General features: G+C 42.4%; 4 protein-coding genes across 6 annotated transcripts in view; 2 read left to right on the plus strand and 2 right to left on the minus strand.

The window, feature by feature from the left end:
* LOC101172629 (zinc finger protein 436-like) overlaps positions 1-18,186 on the minus strand; it is a 1,005,429-nt gene that overhangs the window by 716,617 nt on the left and 270,626 nt on the right. The gene's annotated exons all lie outside the window — the stretch shown is intronic.
* The window catches only part of LOC110016657 (zinc finger protein 502-like), a 970,715-nt gene that overhangs the window by 626,095 nt on the left and 326,434 nt on the right, over positions 1-18,186 (plus strand). The window lies entirely within an intron of this gene.
* LOC105355262 (NACHT, LRR and PYD domains-containing protein 12) overlaps positions 1-18,186 on the plus strand; it is a 517,064-nt gene that overhangs the window by 73,574 nt on the left and 425,304 nt on the right. The gene's annotated exons all lie outside the window — the stretch shown is intronic.
* On the minus strand, positions 8,213-10,847 carry LOC110013676 (oocyte zinc finger protein XlCOF22-like). The gene has a single exon (XM_020700144.2). The coding sequence runs from the start codon at positions 10,598-10,600 to the stop codon at positions 9,713-9,715; it is 888 nt and encodes a 295-aa protein (XP_020555803.2). The 5' UTR covers positions 10,601-10,847; the 3' UTR covers positions 8,213-9,712.

Here is an 18,186-nt window from a genome sequence, read left to right on the forward strand (position 1 = left end):
ATGAAATCTTCTCCTCCAATATCTGCTGCTTCCATCACCTGAGAGACTTGTTCTTCCAACAAACATCAGCACCTCTGAAAGAACCACCTACATGTGTCAGCTGGAGGCGGACCTAACTCTGACCTATCTCCCAATGTTAAAGTAGCACAAGGGTGCGTCCACATCCCTTCCTTCCCTCAGAGACTCTTGATGATGATGATGATGATGATGATCCCGTCTGTGACAACAAAGTGAAGTGTGAATGTGCCCACCAAGCAGTGACAGAGAGTGAAGTTCTGTGTTTCTCACCACAACATCTGAAGACAGCCGTTCCACTTTGATCCAGAGACAACGGCTGGAAGGTCCCATTACCGGCGGGACCTTCAAAAAAGCAGCGTTCTGGTCTGGCGCTGTTTTCCAGTCAGTGTTCTTCATAGATTCTAAAATAGATTTATTTCTTTAAATCTCTTTTTCCTGAAAGTTGAAAAGTTTGAACATTTTCAGCCAGAATTGATCCAAATTGTTTTGATTTGGTTGTTTGTTCTTTTCTACATTTGACCAAACCCAAAGTGGGAGGAGTCATCTTTCTTTAGTTCCTCTGAATCATGGACAGAAGTTGTAGATGTTCCACTAGAACAGTGTTTTCTTCTTCTGTGGATGTTCTAGTGTTCTGAGCACATTGGTAAAGTCTGCTGCATTCTCTGTCAGCTTCCATTTTCAGCATTTGGATCCTCAAAGTTCAGGAAGAAACCGGAATCCAAACTGCTTCCAGTTTCCATGTTTGGGATCTTCTGGACCTGTTGAAGGACACAGATTCTTTCCACATCATGAAGCTGTTCTTCTGAAGCCAAACGGCCCACAGTTCTATGCTGATGATGCTCTTCTTCACCAACAGCCTCTCAGATCACAGATGCTGCAGTTTGCTTGGTTTGCTGGAAAGCAGCAGCGCTGCCACGCCCACCTGAAAGAGCCTCAGAGCTTCTCCAGCTGATGTCTTCAACACTGGGACTCCATCCCTTCTTCCATTCATCTTTCTGTCCGTTTGCTTTGAGGCCCAGATCCTCACCTGCTGCTGGCTTTGGTTCAGCAGCTGCTGACTGGAACGCTGAAGCTCAGAGCGTCCGGCGCTTTGATCTTCTGCACATTCAAGTGTGGAACAGATGCAGAGAAAAGCTCCAAAGTTCTCAGAGGAGCATTGATTCAGCAGATCTTTAGTTTCTGGAGACAACGTCAATGGAAGAATGAAAACCACATGGATTCCAACTGAAACTCTGTCAGAGTCAATAAAGTTTTTTCAAAGATGAAGTTCTTGAAGGACAAAGCTCTCCTTCACTGTCAACACACACAGATGATCAGAACAGTTCCACATGTGTCTGCATGTTCTGGGAAGTTCTCCGATTCCTGGGTTCCTCTGATCACGGGTCCAGCAGCTGTTTCAGGAACACGGATGATCCAGAACATGGGATCAGACTGAAGTCAGCAGCTTTCAGCTCCTTTTGGGCTTCAAGCCCAGAGAGAAGACAGAAATGTGAGGAAGGCAGAGAACATGAAGGGTTCCTGACAGGAAAGAGAAGTTGGAGCCAGAAAGACTAGAACCGGATCAGGACCAACTCTGGACAGTCCTTTTAGTGGTGGAGCACAGACAGAAGCAGCATCATGTTTGTCACAGAGACGTGAGCTTTGAGGAGCCACTCTGCAGCTTGACCCTCTCAGATGTCAGCAGCTGTTTGTGTCCTCAGATCCAGTCAGACACCAACATGTTCCTCAGAGAACAGCATGTCAGCACACACTGCACACGCTTGGATCCATGCAGACGTGTTGGAAGCCAGAGCTTCAGGCCGGCCTTCAGTGGATCTGTCCGTTCATGCTGAATGGGAGCAGAAGAACGTCTGTTTCAGCTCTGCTGCTTCAGCTCCACTCAAACTGCTGGGAACTCCAAACTCTCTCAGAGGAGAAAAACAGCAGAAAGCTTTCTGCAGCTGCTCTCACAGTGGATCTTCCTCTGTCTTCTTCAGCAGCAGATGATGAAGAGTCACTTTCTTCAGGTTCCTCTCAGTCCTGACCTTCATTCCTGATGGACCAAAGCAGACTGACAGCAGCTCTTTAGCTCCACAAAGAAAACTCTGCAGTTTCCCAAAAACCTTCGGAAGCAGAAAAACCAGGAGACTTCCTGTCTGTCTGTCTGTCTGTCAGTGTTGGAGTCTTCCTCCATCTTCAAATGATGAAGGTTTCTGCTTTGGAACATTCCAGAAAGCCTTTTGAAAGCCTCCTGATGATGCTGGAGGACAGGGAGGAGCGCAGGAGGATACAGGAGCTCCCAGAGGAGGAGAGGCAGGAGGAGCAGAGGGAGCGGCTGCTGGAGCAGAAGCAGCTGCAGACGCACTTTTGGCTCTGGGCTTCAAACTTTGATCAGGAGGAAGAGGAGGAGCTAAAGAGGAGCAGGAATGCTGGGAGTGGGACTGGAATTCAGACTGAATCCAACATTTAGGGACAAAAATGGCATCTTCCAGAAATAAATCAGAATCAGAGTCTTTGTTGTCATTGTAGATGGTGATACAATGAAATTGCAGCAGCCTTGAAGTGATGAAGTTAAATAAAATAAAATAGAATAACTATTTACATCTCTAACAAAAAATGAACAATATGTACAGAAACTGTTAAATATTAAATATGTATGGACAAAATAGAATGGAATGAGTGGAGTTGCTGTGAGCGCAGCATAGTAGATATTGTGTTATTGCACAGAAGTCAAGATATTGCACACATGTGTAGTCAGAGATTTAGCATTTGTAAAAAGTCAGAGTGGGTGTGGTTGGTGGAAGTGTGTGTATTCCGTATGGTGATTTCCTGTGGAAAAAAGCTGTTCCTTAGTCTGTTTGTCCTGGTTCTGATGGACCTGTACCTCCTTCCAGAGGGCAGCAGTTCAAACAGAGAGAAAGCAGGATGGGTGGAGTCAGTGATGATGTCAGTCACTCTGCTGAGGCAGCATGACTGGTAGATGTCCTTCAGTGAGGGAGGGGGCAGCCGATGATCCTCTTCTGTCTTTACCACTCTCTGGAGGCTCTGCCGTTCTGCTTCAGTGCAGTGGGAGAACCACACTGTGATGCAGGAGGACAGGATGCTCTCAATGGTTGAGCAGTAGAAGGTTACCAGCAGCTCCTGGTTCACATTGTTCTTCCTGAGTCTTCTCAGTAAATGCAGGCGTTGCTGAGCCTTCCTGATGGTGTTGTTAGACCCTGTGAGGTCATCAGAGATGGTGGCGCCCAGGAGGGTGAAGCTGTGGACCCTCTCCACACAGTTTCCATCGATGTAGAGTGGGGGTGGATCTGCTCTGTTCTTCCTCAAGTCCAGGATGATCTCCTTGGTCTTGGTGGTGTTCAGGATGAGGTTGTTAGCCTGACACCACCTTGAGAGTTTCAGGACTTTGTCTCTATAGGCCGTCTCATCGTCCACAGAGATCAGCCCCACCACAGTAGTGTCGTCTGCAAACTACACTATGGTGTTGCTGGTGTGGGCTGGTCTGCAGTCTGCTGTGTACAGCATGTCCATCACTGAGGAGTGACGTCACTGAACACCGTCACTGCCTGGACCTCTTTCTGGGTCATAGTGCCCTAAAGGTTACAGCTCCTGGTTACACATGAAAAAAGTCCATTCTAGAGGCCACTCTGACGTCATCATCATCAAAGACAGCGTTACCTAGCAACCATACCAAGACCATAGCAGCTATAGAGGGAAACACAACAAACCATCAACGGCGGTTAAAGCAGTCAGACGTTTGTTCTGCAGCTCAGCAAAAATCTCTGCTTTAGGTTTTGGGGAGAAAAACAAAGGAAAACACACGGAGAAGGATTCTGCAAAGGAAATCCCAAGTTCTATTGGTAAGTCAGCGTCCTGGAAACATGCTTTGTTGGTTCTGAAGTGGCATGAATGCAGACTTAGATTGGTTTGTTTCCTTGGATTCTTCAGATGGATTCAAGCTGTAAATGTTGTCAGCATAAAGCAAGTTTGGACTAAACTAAAGCAGAAAGTGGCTTTGAAGATGGTCAGGAGAAATGAGGGCTTTTTTCAGGAATTCTTGGAAGAGGAGGACTTCTCCAAACAACCAGAATCTAGGAGGAGGTTTTTTCAGCATTGAGATCAGGATTTAGCATGAGCTTCAATCCCATTTTTGTTCAATCCAAATGTTTACCGTCATATTCAGGAGTTCAACTCTGAAAGCCACCATGACATCATAGACATTAAAGAGCCTGTTACCTAGCAACCAAACACAACAAACTGTAGACTATTCAAACTGGACATTTTGGGGCAACAATTCTTTTCTAACTCAAGTTTTTATGAAAAATCCAAATGATGGAAACAGATTGTGTAAAGGAAATGAGGATATATTGGTGAGTCACAGTCCTGGAAACATGAGTTGTGCTCTGATGAAGACGCCTGATCCAAATGTGGATTTTTGAAATGTTCTTCATGAGATTCAAACTGATTGAAGCTTTGAATTAAAGGTGTCAACACATTTCTGCATTGGATTCATTCTGTTTCAGTATCTAAGGTTGGTTTTGTGGCAGAAACCAAGTTTTTGTTGAACAGTAGCGTTTGAAAAAGCAGAAAGTGGCTTTGAAGATGGTCAGGAGAACTTCTTTGAAGAGGAGGACTTCTCCAAACAACCACAACCTTAGAGGAAGTTTTCTGAGCATTCATAGAATGCTTTTCCAATGACTCATCATTTTCCACAAGAAGCTAATGAGTTTTTCCAAATGCATGCTGGATATTCTTGGTTCTAGCTTGGAAAGCACTTTGTGGGATTTCCCTGGAAAACCTGCTTTATCAATCATTTTGGTCTCTTTTTCTTCTTCTAAGTTCCAGCTTGGTGAGTGTGCAGGTCGCCATGGCAACCACTGTCCAGGTCAAAGGGAGGACCACGGCCATCCAGTCTCCAGGCTTTTGGATGGATTTGGATTTGATAAACATTTGTTTCCCACATTTTAATAATAGAATTCAACAAGGGACATATAGTGGATTGTAAGAATAGGAACAAAAACAGCAACAACAAAATAATCCTCCTCCCCTTAAAACATGCATTTGACTCTGAACAAGTCTAAACCAAATCCAAGCAAAGACCAGCGCTGGGGCTCCTGCTAGTTTCTTTTAGAAGAGCCTGCCTCTTCAAAACATAGAATGTTCAACAACTAGAGCTAAAAATGTCTGTTGGTAGATTTCTGGATGTTGGCCGTATCCCAGCGAGCAAGGCCAAGTCAGCCCCATATGGTTTCAAAGTGGACAGAAAATGTTTTTAGGAGTTTCTAGAATGTTCAACAACTAGAGCTAAATGTAACTAGTGCATGAAATGACAAAGAACTTCCTGTTCTAAAGGAATCTCATGATGGCTTCCACCTGTCTCTTTGCTTTTCCTTTCTTTTTTGGGTTTCTCCTCTTTGGGAGGTTACACAAAACTGCACTTTAACCCAGAAGGAAACAACAACCGCTCCACAATCCCTGAATCCCCTACAGCCTTTATCAAAACATTTACATTGACCATTATCACACATTTGGTTGACTTTTCTCAGAAAAACAAGCACAACTTCCCGTTTGTTTGTGTGTGAAATGATTCCAAAAAGCCATGTGTCATCCTGGAGGGACTGGTTTCTCATCAATGCAGACCACCAAGTTTCTCTGGTTTCTGACTATTTGGTGGCTGGTAGGCCTTTTGGGATTTTTGTCAGGGAAAGAAGTGAACCTGGGCTCCAAATATTGGAAGACACTGATCTAAAAGTACTAGGACATCTGGAGAAAGCTCTAGTTCTGCTCCAACTCAGTCCAAAGCACTGAAGATAGATGGAGTTGGATTTGGGAGAGGACTGAGCTCATTCAGATGAAGAAAGAACAAGTCAACAGATGAAGAAGATTTCAGGAAGTTTCCCATTCAACAAGTTCAAGTTTCCAGAGAGCTAGTTTAGCATCCGTGTTCTGGACCAAACCACTGTCCCTCTGAAGGTCCAGACACAGAGAGGCCCAGAGTGACCCCCATTTCTCCAGTGGCTGACTCCGCCCCTTAGGACGTCCCCCTGTGTGGATCAGTGGTCAGTGGGTTGGAACCTGCTGCAAATGCAGGCTCTGGTTCTAACTGCTGGATCAGAAGTGGAATGTGAGCTGTAGTGGTGTGTCTGCAGCTGGATGTGGAACACATGAGGGAGGGGTCAAAGGTCAGTTTTTCTTCACTTTAAAGGATTCTGGCCAGAGACTGCTGCCCCCCCGGTGCAAAAAGGCCCATTACCAGAGGTCCTTCGTCCCAACAGCAGTCAGACTATACAACAACATGGTCTAGGACTGATGAAACAGCTAATGTGATTTATTGCCTTATTTAACTTATTATTTATGACGTGTACTTTTACTTCCACTTTTTATTATTACTATTTTATTCCTACTCATTGCTACTTTGTTTTTTGTCTTTTTCTAACCCCCATATTTCTTGTTTTGGCTGCTGTGACAACCGAATTTCCCTCCAGAGATCAATAAAGTCTTGAACATTGAAATGTTGACTCAGACAGACTCAGGGCTCCATCCATATCCATCAGGAAAATGGCAGCTGAATTGACTTCTTTTGGTTAGAGCTGGAAGGAAGACATTTTTTATGGGTAACATCACACTGGCTCAGTCCAGATCACTTATGCAGTCAGTGGGTCCTCCTTTGGGTTGTCTCTTTGGCCGCCTTTACACTGCAGGTCTTGATGCTCATATCCGATTTTCTGACTGTATCCGATTTTTTTGACGACCCGCTTACATCATCTTTTAAGTGACCCGTATCTGATTTTTGCATTTACACTATACAATGCTGAAACTATCAAACGTGGACGTTCTGAGGACTACGTAGCAGTATTTCTGCATTCCGCGGACCTCTTTCGTACTTTTGTGACTGCGGTTGTCATGGAGGCAAGGCGGCGACGGAAAGAGGCGTTGCCTTGGGCGCTCCTGAGGGGATGCACGGGGGAGGAAAAAAAGGAGGGCTGCTCGGCTCTCTCTGAGTTTTGAATGTGGAAGTGTTTGCAGACGTGCTGTTTTAACAGTTTGATCCAAGTGTTGAACCATTCCTGCGCGATGACTTCTCTTTTCCGACCATAGTCAGAAACGCACGGGAGATTTCCTCGGGGTTCACTTTTCCGTTCTGAACCCTCAGCCTCCAGAGTGGGTTAAGAAAGACTCCAAAACTTTTGGGGGAGACACCTTATTTTTAATTTACGGTTCTCTGACACTCCCCCGCTCCGCGCTCACACTGCCCCTCTCTCCTTACACACACACGGTCCCCATCATACACGCCCCCCAAAGAAATAAACGGCTTCTAACCTGCTGTTCCATAGCAACGGTGTCCCGCTTCATTAGTTACCGTTTGCGTCCAGACCGGGAACAGCGGTTTCCGACTACGGTCTGAAGCCTGAGGCTGAAAGGTAACACACTGACAGCAAAATCAGCACACAAAAGCACCTTAATAAGTCATGTGATCTCAGTTGGTGGTGTCCTGAATTGATGTCACTGAGGTACGACTCGCATTTACTGGGGAATATCCGATCTGTCTGCTTACATGTCACACGCAAATGCACGTATCCGATTCATTTCAGATTTATTTCTACATATGAGAGAGACCTGTATTCGATCTGAGAAAAACAGAATCCATGCGCTTTTGTCCTGCTTACACTTTCACCGATCATATCCGATCTGTGCCACGTGAGAGAAAAAAATCGGAATTGGGTCACTTGAACCATGCAGTGTAAAGGCGGCCTTTGTGTGCACCTGTACATACTTCCTCTAGAGGTCAGAATTGGACAAAAACAACAAGTGAAAGAACATCAACAATATAGAAACACAAATTTCTATGCAGAATAGAAAAAACTGTGGTTTCAGTGAGTGGAGAGCATCTACACATTGCTACTTCCGATGGTTTCAGTTTGGAACAGCTGGACGTTCCTTCATGAAGATGTACAATAAAACCTACTATGCTAGAGAAAGGGGTGTTAGGTCTAGAGTTGGAAATGTTTGAGAGCTGAAACAGGCAAATTTAAGAAAGACAAAATGGTCAATGTGACTGATGAACCAATCAAATAATTGGATGGAGCTCTGTGATCTCATCTCAGTCATGGGTTCAGCAGTCAGAACTGGACCTGAGGAGTCCAGCTTTGGAACCAGCAGAGAACCAACAAACAGCAGAAAACCCACTCTGTGGGAAAGATTCCACACTTCTGACTGATGTTCACGTCCACTTTATTCTTCACACTAAAGATTGGAACAGAACACTTAGAACCAAAAAGAACAGAGGAACAGTTCTTATGTCTACAAGAAAAGATGAATCACAAGAAGACCAGACACAAACACCAGTCTGGTTCTTTATGATTTTATATTTTAAACAATACCGAAATATTTATGAACCATATAGTGTTAGATTTAGAGATGTACAGTATAAAATAATTCTAGTTTCGTCATGGTAACACAAAGACTTAGACAACATAGTTATAGCTTATACCATGGTCCGGGTAAATACTTGATTCTGATTGGCTGCTGGGTATAGATTAAAAAGTGATAATCCACAGTGATAATTGCACGCCTAAAAAGAAGTTCCGGTCACATAGCTTCAATATTCGACATCACTGCGCTGGCTTCTTTACCACAACCTTTAGCTTAATCATATTGACAAAAACAAGCACTAAGAGGTGAACTTTATCTCTGAACTGATTTTATTTAACACATCGTGATGGCATAGATATCCCTTTCCTTTGCAGCTGTAGTCAAAGTCAGTGCTGGCCCCACCGGTGCATTATGTTACAGTGAAAAATGTGCCACATCACGTAACAAATAGTCCGCTTTTTGAGAAAAACGCAATTTAAATCCAAAAAATAACAAGAAGAAAGTACTAAAAACGGATTGAATATTTCTTTCTTTTGTAAGTGACCATGGTGTGAGCAGGTTAATGGCCTTCAAAGTGTGCAATATGAGAAATTAACGCACTTTGCAGAAGAAACAGATCGGGCTTCCAAGGTGTAGAATAATACACACTTCGTCTGTCAGTGTCCCTGACATAAACAACAACCACAATGGTTAACTCAAAAACTTTTAACAATAACATAAAGTACAAAATTCTACTAGGAAAAATCAACCAACAAAAATTGAACAGAATCAGCATTTTTAAAAAATCAAATCTTACCCTCATAATTCAAAACAGCACATTTCTATTTAGCGGTATATCTAAAAGAATTAATTTCATGAAGTTAAATAACTTAAAAAGTGAAACTCATGATGTTTAGAATCATTAAACAATCCCTGATTTGAGATATGTGAGCATAGTGGCTTATAGATGACAAACACCTAAAAACAATGTCTTAAAAATTACAATTTTAAGTCAGAAGAATAAAAAAGAAGGGTTTCAGTTCAATGCATCCAATAATCACTTCTGCCTCCTTATTACTAAATAACTGCATCAATGTGGTCTGGAGCCCATCAGCCTGTATACATTTTAATGAAAGATCAGGATGGTTTAATAGCTGACCTCAGGTCAGTTTCTCTTCTGCATGAGTTCTCTGTTTTAAGGTCAACTACATCACTAAACCTTTTGGCAAATACTTTACACAAAAAAGGGGTGATTTGAGACTAAATACATCGATAAAACTTTTTTTATATTGTTTACACAAAAAGACTAGATACAGAACTAAAATTGTTTATCACATTCTTTATATGAAAATGGTAGTCCCCTTTAATGTGTTTTCATGTGTGTCTTGAGACTGGATGTTTGGTTAAATTTTTTTTTACATACTTTACAAGAAAATGGCTTTTCTCCTGTGTGAGTTCTCATGTGTTTTTTGAGACTAGACATTTCACTAAAACGTTTATCACATTCTGTACAAGAAAAAGGCTTTTCTCCTGTATGAGTTCTTATGTGGTTTTTGAGATTAGATAATTGACTAAAACGTTTATCACATTCTGTACAAGAAAAAGGCTTTTCTCCCGTATGAGTTCTCATGTGTATTTTGAGTTTTGATTTTTCACTAAAACTTTTATCACATTCTTTACATGAAAAAGGCTTCTCTCCTGTGTGAGTTCTCATGTGTATTTTGAGTTTTGATTTTTCACTAAAACTTTTATCACATTCTTTACATGAAAAAGGCTTCTCTCCTGTGTGAGTTCTCATGTGTGTTTTGAGATTAAATACAAAACTAAAACTTTTATTACATTTTTTACAAGAAAAAGGCTTCTCTCCTGTATGAGTTCTCAAGCTTTTTTGGAGACTAGATGAATCACTAAAACGTTTATCGCATTCTACACAAGAAAAAGGCTTTTCTCCTGTGTGAGTTCTCATGTGTTTTTTGAGAGTAAACACATGACTAAAACGTTTATCACATTCTATACAAGAAAAAAGCTTTTCTCCTGTGTGAGTTCTCATGTGTTTTTTGAGAGTAAACACATGACTAAAACGTTTATCACATTCTACACAAGAAAATGGGTTCTCTCCTGTATGAGATCTCATGTGTGATTTAAGATGAGATGTTTGACTAAAACTTTTGTCACATTCTATACAAGAAAAAGGCTTCTCTCCTGTGTGTCTCATGTTTGTTTTGAGCTGAGATAAATAACTAAAACTCATCCTCTGATCTCTGTTCTGTGGGTCTGTCTCCTCATCTGTAGTTGATGTAGATTCTGTCTCCTCATCTGTAGATGATGTTGATTCTGTCTCCTCATCTGTAGTTGATGTAGATTCTGTCTCCTCATCTGTAGATGATGATGATTCTGTCTCTTCATCTGTAGTTGATGTTGATTCTTGCTCCTCATCTGTAGTTGATGTTGATTCTGTCTCCTCATCTGTAGTTGATGTTGATTCTTTATTTTGATTTCCTTCTTCATTCTGACTATCAGTTACATTAAAGCTCTGCTGATTGTTTATATCTGCTTCACTGTTCTCATCTTCCTCATAAGTAGGGATCTCCATCAAGGTATCAGTCTCCCACTTCAGATCAGGCTGATCTTCATCCTGACTGATGCAGAGTTCCTGTGGCTCCTCTTTAATTTGTGGAAGTTGTTGTTCCACTTGTTCGTCTTTAATCTGTGGAGGTTCTCGTTCCTGCAGTTCCTCTTTAATCTGCAAAGTTTCTGGTTCTCCATGTTCCTCTTTAATCTGTGAAGTTTCTGGTTCTCCATGTTCCTCTTTAATCTGTGTAGGTTCTAGTTCTCCATGTTCCATTTTAATGTGTGGAAGTACTGGTTCTTCATGTTCCTTTTTAATTTGTGGAGGTTCTTGTTCCCTGTGTTCCATTCTTAAATTGCTTTGTTGGTTGCACAGATCCTCTTCACTCGCATAATGCTGAGGGAGGACTGTAGGGACAAAAAGACAAAAAAGGAGAACTTTTAAAGGTATATGTGTATTGTCAAGACATAGTTTGTCTTGGTTCTCTTTTACAGATAAGACAGTTAGGGGTGATGTCAGTCTTTCAGTCTTCAGTAGGTTAAACACCTAATTAAAGAAACTCATAAGTTTTCAAAAAAGGTTACTATACATTTTAATAAACACACACTCCCCACACTGACAAACTCATCTTTTACAGTAATAAGGTGGTGGTCATTAACCTTGTGTTTCCTACTCCGGTGTTTTTCAAGGGGAAGATGGTCAGGTGTGCCGTGTGAAATTAACCCCATTAACTGATCAGTTTTTTGTTCATCCAAACAGGCCTTGATGAAACACAGAGTTGTTAGGAATATGAAACATCCTAAAATACTTTTTTCTTTGTCTTTATTTGATTCTATTAAATTTTTAAATTTTGATAAGAATGACGGTACCGCAATTTAGTTATAGCTTCAGGCGTTTTCGCAAAAGTGCCGCCCCTTTAACTGTCTCCACCAATAATTCTTGGAGGTTTAATCACCTGTCATTACACTAACAGATCAGAAATGGAAAAGTCGTCACTTCTTTGTCCTGATTCTGCAAAACAAACTATGAAGCTCAGAGAAGTGAGTCTATCTGCGTTCGGCAGGTGTTTGCACTACATCTCCCATGATGCATTGGGTGAAAGTGACAGCTTCTCAGGGCACAATTAGTCTTTTTCTTAAATGCATTAAACCACAACGAACACACATCAAACATTTTTTAAATCTTTTAACTTTTATTACAACTTTTAGAAAAAACAGACAAATGCTGGTGTGCTGCTGGATTTTTGTCAAGTGTGCCGTGGCTCAAAAAAGGTTGAAAAACACTGCTCTACCCCATCTCTTATGTGGGGATTCAGACACTCAGTGATGTTGGTTTTGGCCCGGGGGCTAATGGCGGCCCACGGGAAGATTTTTTGTAGCCCTCAATAAATCCTAAATTAGGGTTGTGCTAAAGAACGGAGCCAGAAAGAAGCCAGGGTTAGCAGTATGCTAACACGGGCTAACAACATTAGCATGAACATAAATCCATGCAGGAAAGGCTGCAATCTGCATCCAGGCTGCACGTAAATATGTGGGAATAACATCAGTCTTTATATTGTCGGGACAAGACTGGAAACACAAATCCATGTGATTGTTTGAATGGTTTCTAAGCACTGTGCGGCCTTTCTGCTTTGAAGCTTACACCACCCCACAGCCGCTGAGTGAGCTGGCGCTCCGAGCTCTGCCCCGACACACACTTTTACCGGGACACCCGGTTCTCCTAAATTCGGTAGCTCGTTCACGTAGAGCGGCGGTACGGGTCACAGTCCTAAGTCTCCCACACGTAACAAAGCATCCCCCGTTCCCCCTCAAACACAAAACTGTAAGTCTGTCTGCTCTGCTAGAGACACGGTCGCTCGCTTCACCGGTCCACCTGACTAATCATGTGCAGGAGTGCACCACTTTTTTCTATTTTGTTTATTTTATTTATTTTTTAAAGTCACTTCCCTCAGTTTAAACTGGATCATCGTGGATGAGTCATTATTTGGGAAATAAAATAAAGTAATAAAGTAAAATAACGAATAATAATTATATAATAACAAAAAACTACCCAACCCCCACGATATCATCGTCCATCCCGATGGTTGACTGCAAACATCATCAACTGCCAATTTAAGGGACATCGTCCAACCCTATCCTAAATGATCTTTATTAAACCAGCTGTACATTGTTTCAGCAGAAAAAAAAAGGTATTTACGCTCAGGTGTCAACGGTACAATGTATTAATTTCACCACAAGAAGGCAGACAAAATTTTCTATGTGACTGCAAGTTGGTGTTTAAAAACCCACTTCTATTAAATTTGTGTTTTAGGTGTTTTTAGAATGTTCGTGTAGCATTTTGCATGAACGAGGACATACATAAAACATTTTTGAGTATTTCTTTTTATAAATAAGAGCAAATAAAAAGGCAACAATAGAAAAAGCTACGTGGTCAGTCTACCATCACCGAGCTCCAAAGTGAAATTACAACACTACGGGATAAGTGTGAAGATATGGAGGGGACAATGAGGCGGGGAAACATTCGCATAGTCAGTGTTGACGAGCGGCAGGACTCCAGCAGCCCAGATGAGGTCTCCAAAATGTTCAGAAAGGCGCTGCAGCTGGAGCTGGACATACGAGTCAACCGATCACACCACGTGCCCATGTCCAGGAAGATGGGAGACGAGAGACCCCATGTCATCATTGCCAAGCTACAATATGATGGAGATGCTGTAGATATTTTAAAGAAAGCCAGAGAGAAAGCCCCACTGACCTACAATGGTAAAAGGATTTCCATCTTCCCAGATTACACATCCAACGTAGCGAAAGCCCGTGCTGCGTTCACCGACGTATGAAAAGCACTATATGGTCGGAGTTTGGATTAGTCTACCCAGCACGACTTTACATCACGTACAAGAACAACAGTAAGGAATTCTGTGACCCTGTAAAGGCCATGAAGTATGTTAAGAAGGAGATTATTACAACTCCTGAGAACAAAACTCTAATGAATCCTTAATCAATATTGAGAAGAAGAAGCTAACTAGACACTAGATGGCGACATTGCTCCTTACACGTACTATTGAGGAAAAGTCAATCCTTATTTACTCTTGTTGAATTAGGCCAGAATAATAGTCATGTGTCATGACTGTTATTATTTGTTTAACTTCCCCCTTACCTAATCTGCTGCATCTGGTGTCGCCCGCATGTGCACTTGTCTGCAGGAATATCAACTCCACTTTTTTCTTTAACTTTCTTTTCCCTTTTATGGGGGGAACGCAGCCACCTGTTGAACTGTGTTTGGTGCCACTAATTTAAAGCGGCTAGGGACTTAAACCCACTCTTGTATTATGTTATGTGGACTTGAAAAGAAAACAGGGCTTTTTGACTTTTCCTATATTTGGATGTTGCTCTCACAGGGATCCAAGAAATTTTACAGTAATGTTACAATCTTTTTAGATTAACTTCATTTAATTTTTTAATACCTCTTTATAGAAGTTTGCTTGCAATGTGTACCAGATGGCTGCCTCGGCCTCCAACACAGTGTTACCAACCCCATTTTGATATTTTACTAATTATAAGTTAACCATGGGTGCGCTGACAATAATAAGCTTTAATGTGAAGGGTCTTGGTGGCAATCAAAAGTAAAAAAATATTACTTTACGTCAGACATTATAGGTGCCAAATTGCACTATTACAAGAAACACATCTAACAGATGATGAACATCAGAAACTAAAAAGGTCTTGGGCAGATAAAGTGCACTACTCATCACATTGTGAGGGGTTTGGCTATACTAATACACAGACAAGTCAATTTTACTGAAACTAAAGTACAAACTAAAGTACACAAAGACAGGGAGGGAGGATTCATTCTAGTAAACAGACTAATAGATGGCATTGCAGTTTCATTCATAAATGTATACGCTCGGAACGAGGATCAGCCAGGATTTGTCAAAGGAGTCGTCGTCGCCGTCCCCGTCCACATCCCGTTTTTGTCCCGGCGGTGGTCCTGGATGCACCACATCCCCTTCCAGTGGTGGTCCCGGATGCACCCCAGCCCCGTCCTGTTCCGGCGGTGGTACCGGATGCACCTTATCCCAGGGGGGTGCTGGCTACACCCCGACCGGTCCCTGCTCCCAGGGGGGTGCTGGCTACACCCCGACCGGTCCCTGCTCCCAGGGGGGTGCTAGCTGCTCCCCGACCGGTCCCTGCTCCCAGGGGGGGTGCTGGCTACACCCCGACCGGTCCCTACTCCCAGGGGGGGTGCTGGCTACACCCCGACCGGTCCCTGCTCCCAGGGGGGGTGCTGGCTGCACCCCGACCAGTCTCCGCTTCCAATGGCATGCCCGACCCGCCGGCCGACTCCACGCCTGACGCCTCAGAGGTCTCAATGCAGGACCTGCCTCGCCGGACCACTCGGCCCCCTGGCCGTCCTCCGGACCTGCTTCGCCGGACCGCTCGGACTCCCGGCCGTCCTCCGGACTCTTCTCGGCCTTGCTGGCGTAGTTCCTTGGTCCCCATCTGCCCTGATCGTGTTCACTTGTGTCTTGTCTGCCCTGTCTGTATACAAGTATAGTCTCTGCCTTCCTCTTGTGCTGGTCCATTAGCTTCTTGTAGCCCCGTTCATGATATGTTCCATGTCCCTCGCCACGCCACAGTAAGTTTTTGTTTTTTCATCCTGCTCGGCAGTGCTTATTGTTAATTAACCCTCTAGTCCTGAACCTGTTGGCCTCCCGTCTCTGCGTCTGGGATTTTATTTTTTTTAATTCGATTTCCGATTTTTTCCCGATTTTTTTTCCCCGCCCACCCTATTTAAGGAAAGCAATAAGTACAAACGGCAGACAACATAAAGCAAATGTTGCTTTTATTTAATCAAACCCAAGACAAATGTAACACCCATTTCTGGGATGAATAATAAATAAATGAACACGCTCTTGGAATCAAAGTTAAGTATAAGATTTTTCTTCTTACTCCCTTTTTGGACTTGTGTTTAAATAATTGTGTCTTGTTTTATATAACCTTTGTCTGGTTTTTGTCTAATTTCGTTATTCTAAACTTGTTTTCACTTATCCAACTCACTTACTCACTTTTGAGTCACACTTTGTAGTATAGACTAAAAGGAGACAAACATTCACCTTGAGAAAAAGCTCATATCTGGGGTCTAAGGTTTTAATTAAATTAAGAAACCCCGTCTTCTCCACGGAGAAAATGATTAAGCAGCAGGAGTCGCGGCATTCCATCCATCAAAGGATCTGTGCAGCTTCTTTGACGGGTGGAATGCGTTCCAGCGAGTGAGGCGGAGCGGCCTCCCACCAAACGCGTGAGACTGTCGAACACTCATTTTTCCTCCAGAGTATTTCTTTTTTTTGCTAGCAAAACTGTGGGACTTGGGTTTAAACTGTGGGTTTTTGTACATATTGTGTATTTGGGGAAATTGGGTTTTTGATGTTTGGGTATTGGGCGAAGTGTTTAATGTACGTTTGTCACGCTCACACGATACACGACTGCACAAACAAACTGTTATGAGTTTTTTTTCTTGGTAATATTAGAGGGCAGATTGTCTTGATATTTAATGCTCCAGCTGTAGAACGGCGTTGTGACGTTCCCTTCGCTGAGTGGAGGGTGAATTATTACAAAGCAATGCACGGAACTGACGGTGGTTCCATTTACATCAGCCACTAGCGGTCCGCCACTCTGCTGGTAGAAACGTGTGTTGCAGACTATGACACAAATCTTCGATGACAGAAATGTTGAAATTTAATTTTTGTTCTACACATTCTTACAGCATTGGCAAATGTTAAGAATGTTTTTGTCTTGTTTTTCCTAATACATAAACCATATTAAAACAAAAAATATATTTCTCTCCCCAATCGTCTTACATTTTCAAACATTTTTGAAAATGCTCCAGGGAGCCACTAGGGCAGCGCTAAAGAGCTGCATGCGGCTCCTGAGCCGTGGGTTGCCGACCCCCGCACTAGACAGTGGAGACTGAATGCTTCTTTTCTTAACGATAAAGATTTCATTCCTCTCATTAAAACTGAACTAAGATATTACTTAGATCTGAATAAATCATCTGATACATCCCCTCTCATGCTGACTATTGACTGTGCAAAGGCCTTTTTAAGGGGTACTGTAGCATCATTTCTTATGCAACAGCAAAAAAAGACAAAAGTTGAATAAACAGCAGCAATTACAGAATAAAATCAAAGAATTGGAACACAGACATAAGCAGAGTGCAGAACCAAACCTCTTTACTGACTTGAATACGACTCGCAAAGAATTGCAAGAAACTGTAATCAGAGAAGATTGAGGGAAACCTTCCCTTTGCCAAACAACAAAATTATGAACATGGAAATAGAGCCAGCAGGCTCTTAGCCTGTAACCCTTGTGCTATCCTAGGCACTGCAACGTTGGGAGTTGGGTCATCTAGACCCACTAGACAGTGCTCTGAACCTTTGTTCTTCAATGAAGTGATCTTCACTGGTGTCCATGGATTAAATGAAATCTTTCCACTTTTATCTACCTTTGTCATTGTAGGCAGAACACGTCAATAGAAGGGTGAAACATGATGCTCACAGAAACATGAGTATCATAAAAAAACATAAGATTCAGGAGAAGAGTTTGGGATCCGGCTAATCCGTGTCAACAACAACATTAAGCTTCTGATGCATTTAACCTCTGTACTGCAGGCATAATGCCACAATGTGCATCTTGGCTGTAAACATGTAGGAAAAACTTCAGCCTTTATTTTGTCGGGACACAATTGGAAACACAAATTCACACGATTGCATGGTTTCTCAGGACTGCCCGAAGCGGCACTTCTGCCTTTAAAAGCCACCTCAAATGTACTCCTCTGCTTAGAGACTCGGTTCTCCAGGGAGACACAGTCAGACGGAATGAGGTCTGAAGCGTTGAATGTTACAAAGCACCTTTCCCATCCCTTGACTTTACACAAACACGAAGACTCCGGCTGCAATGATCAGACATGCTTGGCTCGCGCAGAGCATGTAACCACACCGAGTGAGCACTGACGTCATCGCCCCGACTCCCCCCTGGAAATGCTGACTGGGATTGAATATTGCTACACATTTTGCACGGTGGATATGAAAAACCAAAAGCAATCCCCTCTTTGCATTTTCCCTCTTATTATGTCACAAAATGAGCGATGTTAAAGAAGAAAAGGAAAAAGCTTTTTGAAGAATTGATTTTTCATTTTAATTTTGAGGTCATTTGATGCAGTTATATTTTAAAAATGAAAAAGCATTTCTGATATTGACTTTTATTTTTAATTAT

This window comes from Oryzias latipes, chromosome 2 (assembly GCF_002234675.1).
Source record: "Oryzias latipes chromosome 2, ASM223467v1".
NCBI lineage: Eukaryota > Metazoa > Chordata > Actinopteri > Beloniformes > Adrianichthyidae > Oryzias > Oryzias latipes.

Bases quoted from the DNA above. Each gene is read 5' to 3' on its own strand.
- LOC110013676 (XM_020700144.2), bottom strand. From the start codon at position 10,600: ATGAGTTTTAGTTATTTATCTCAGCTCAAAACAAACATGAGACACACA.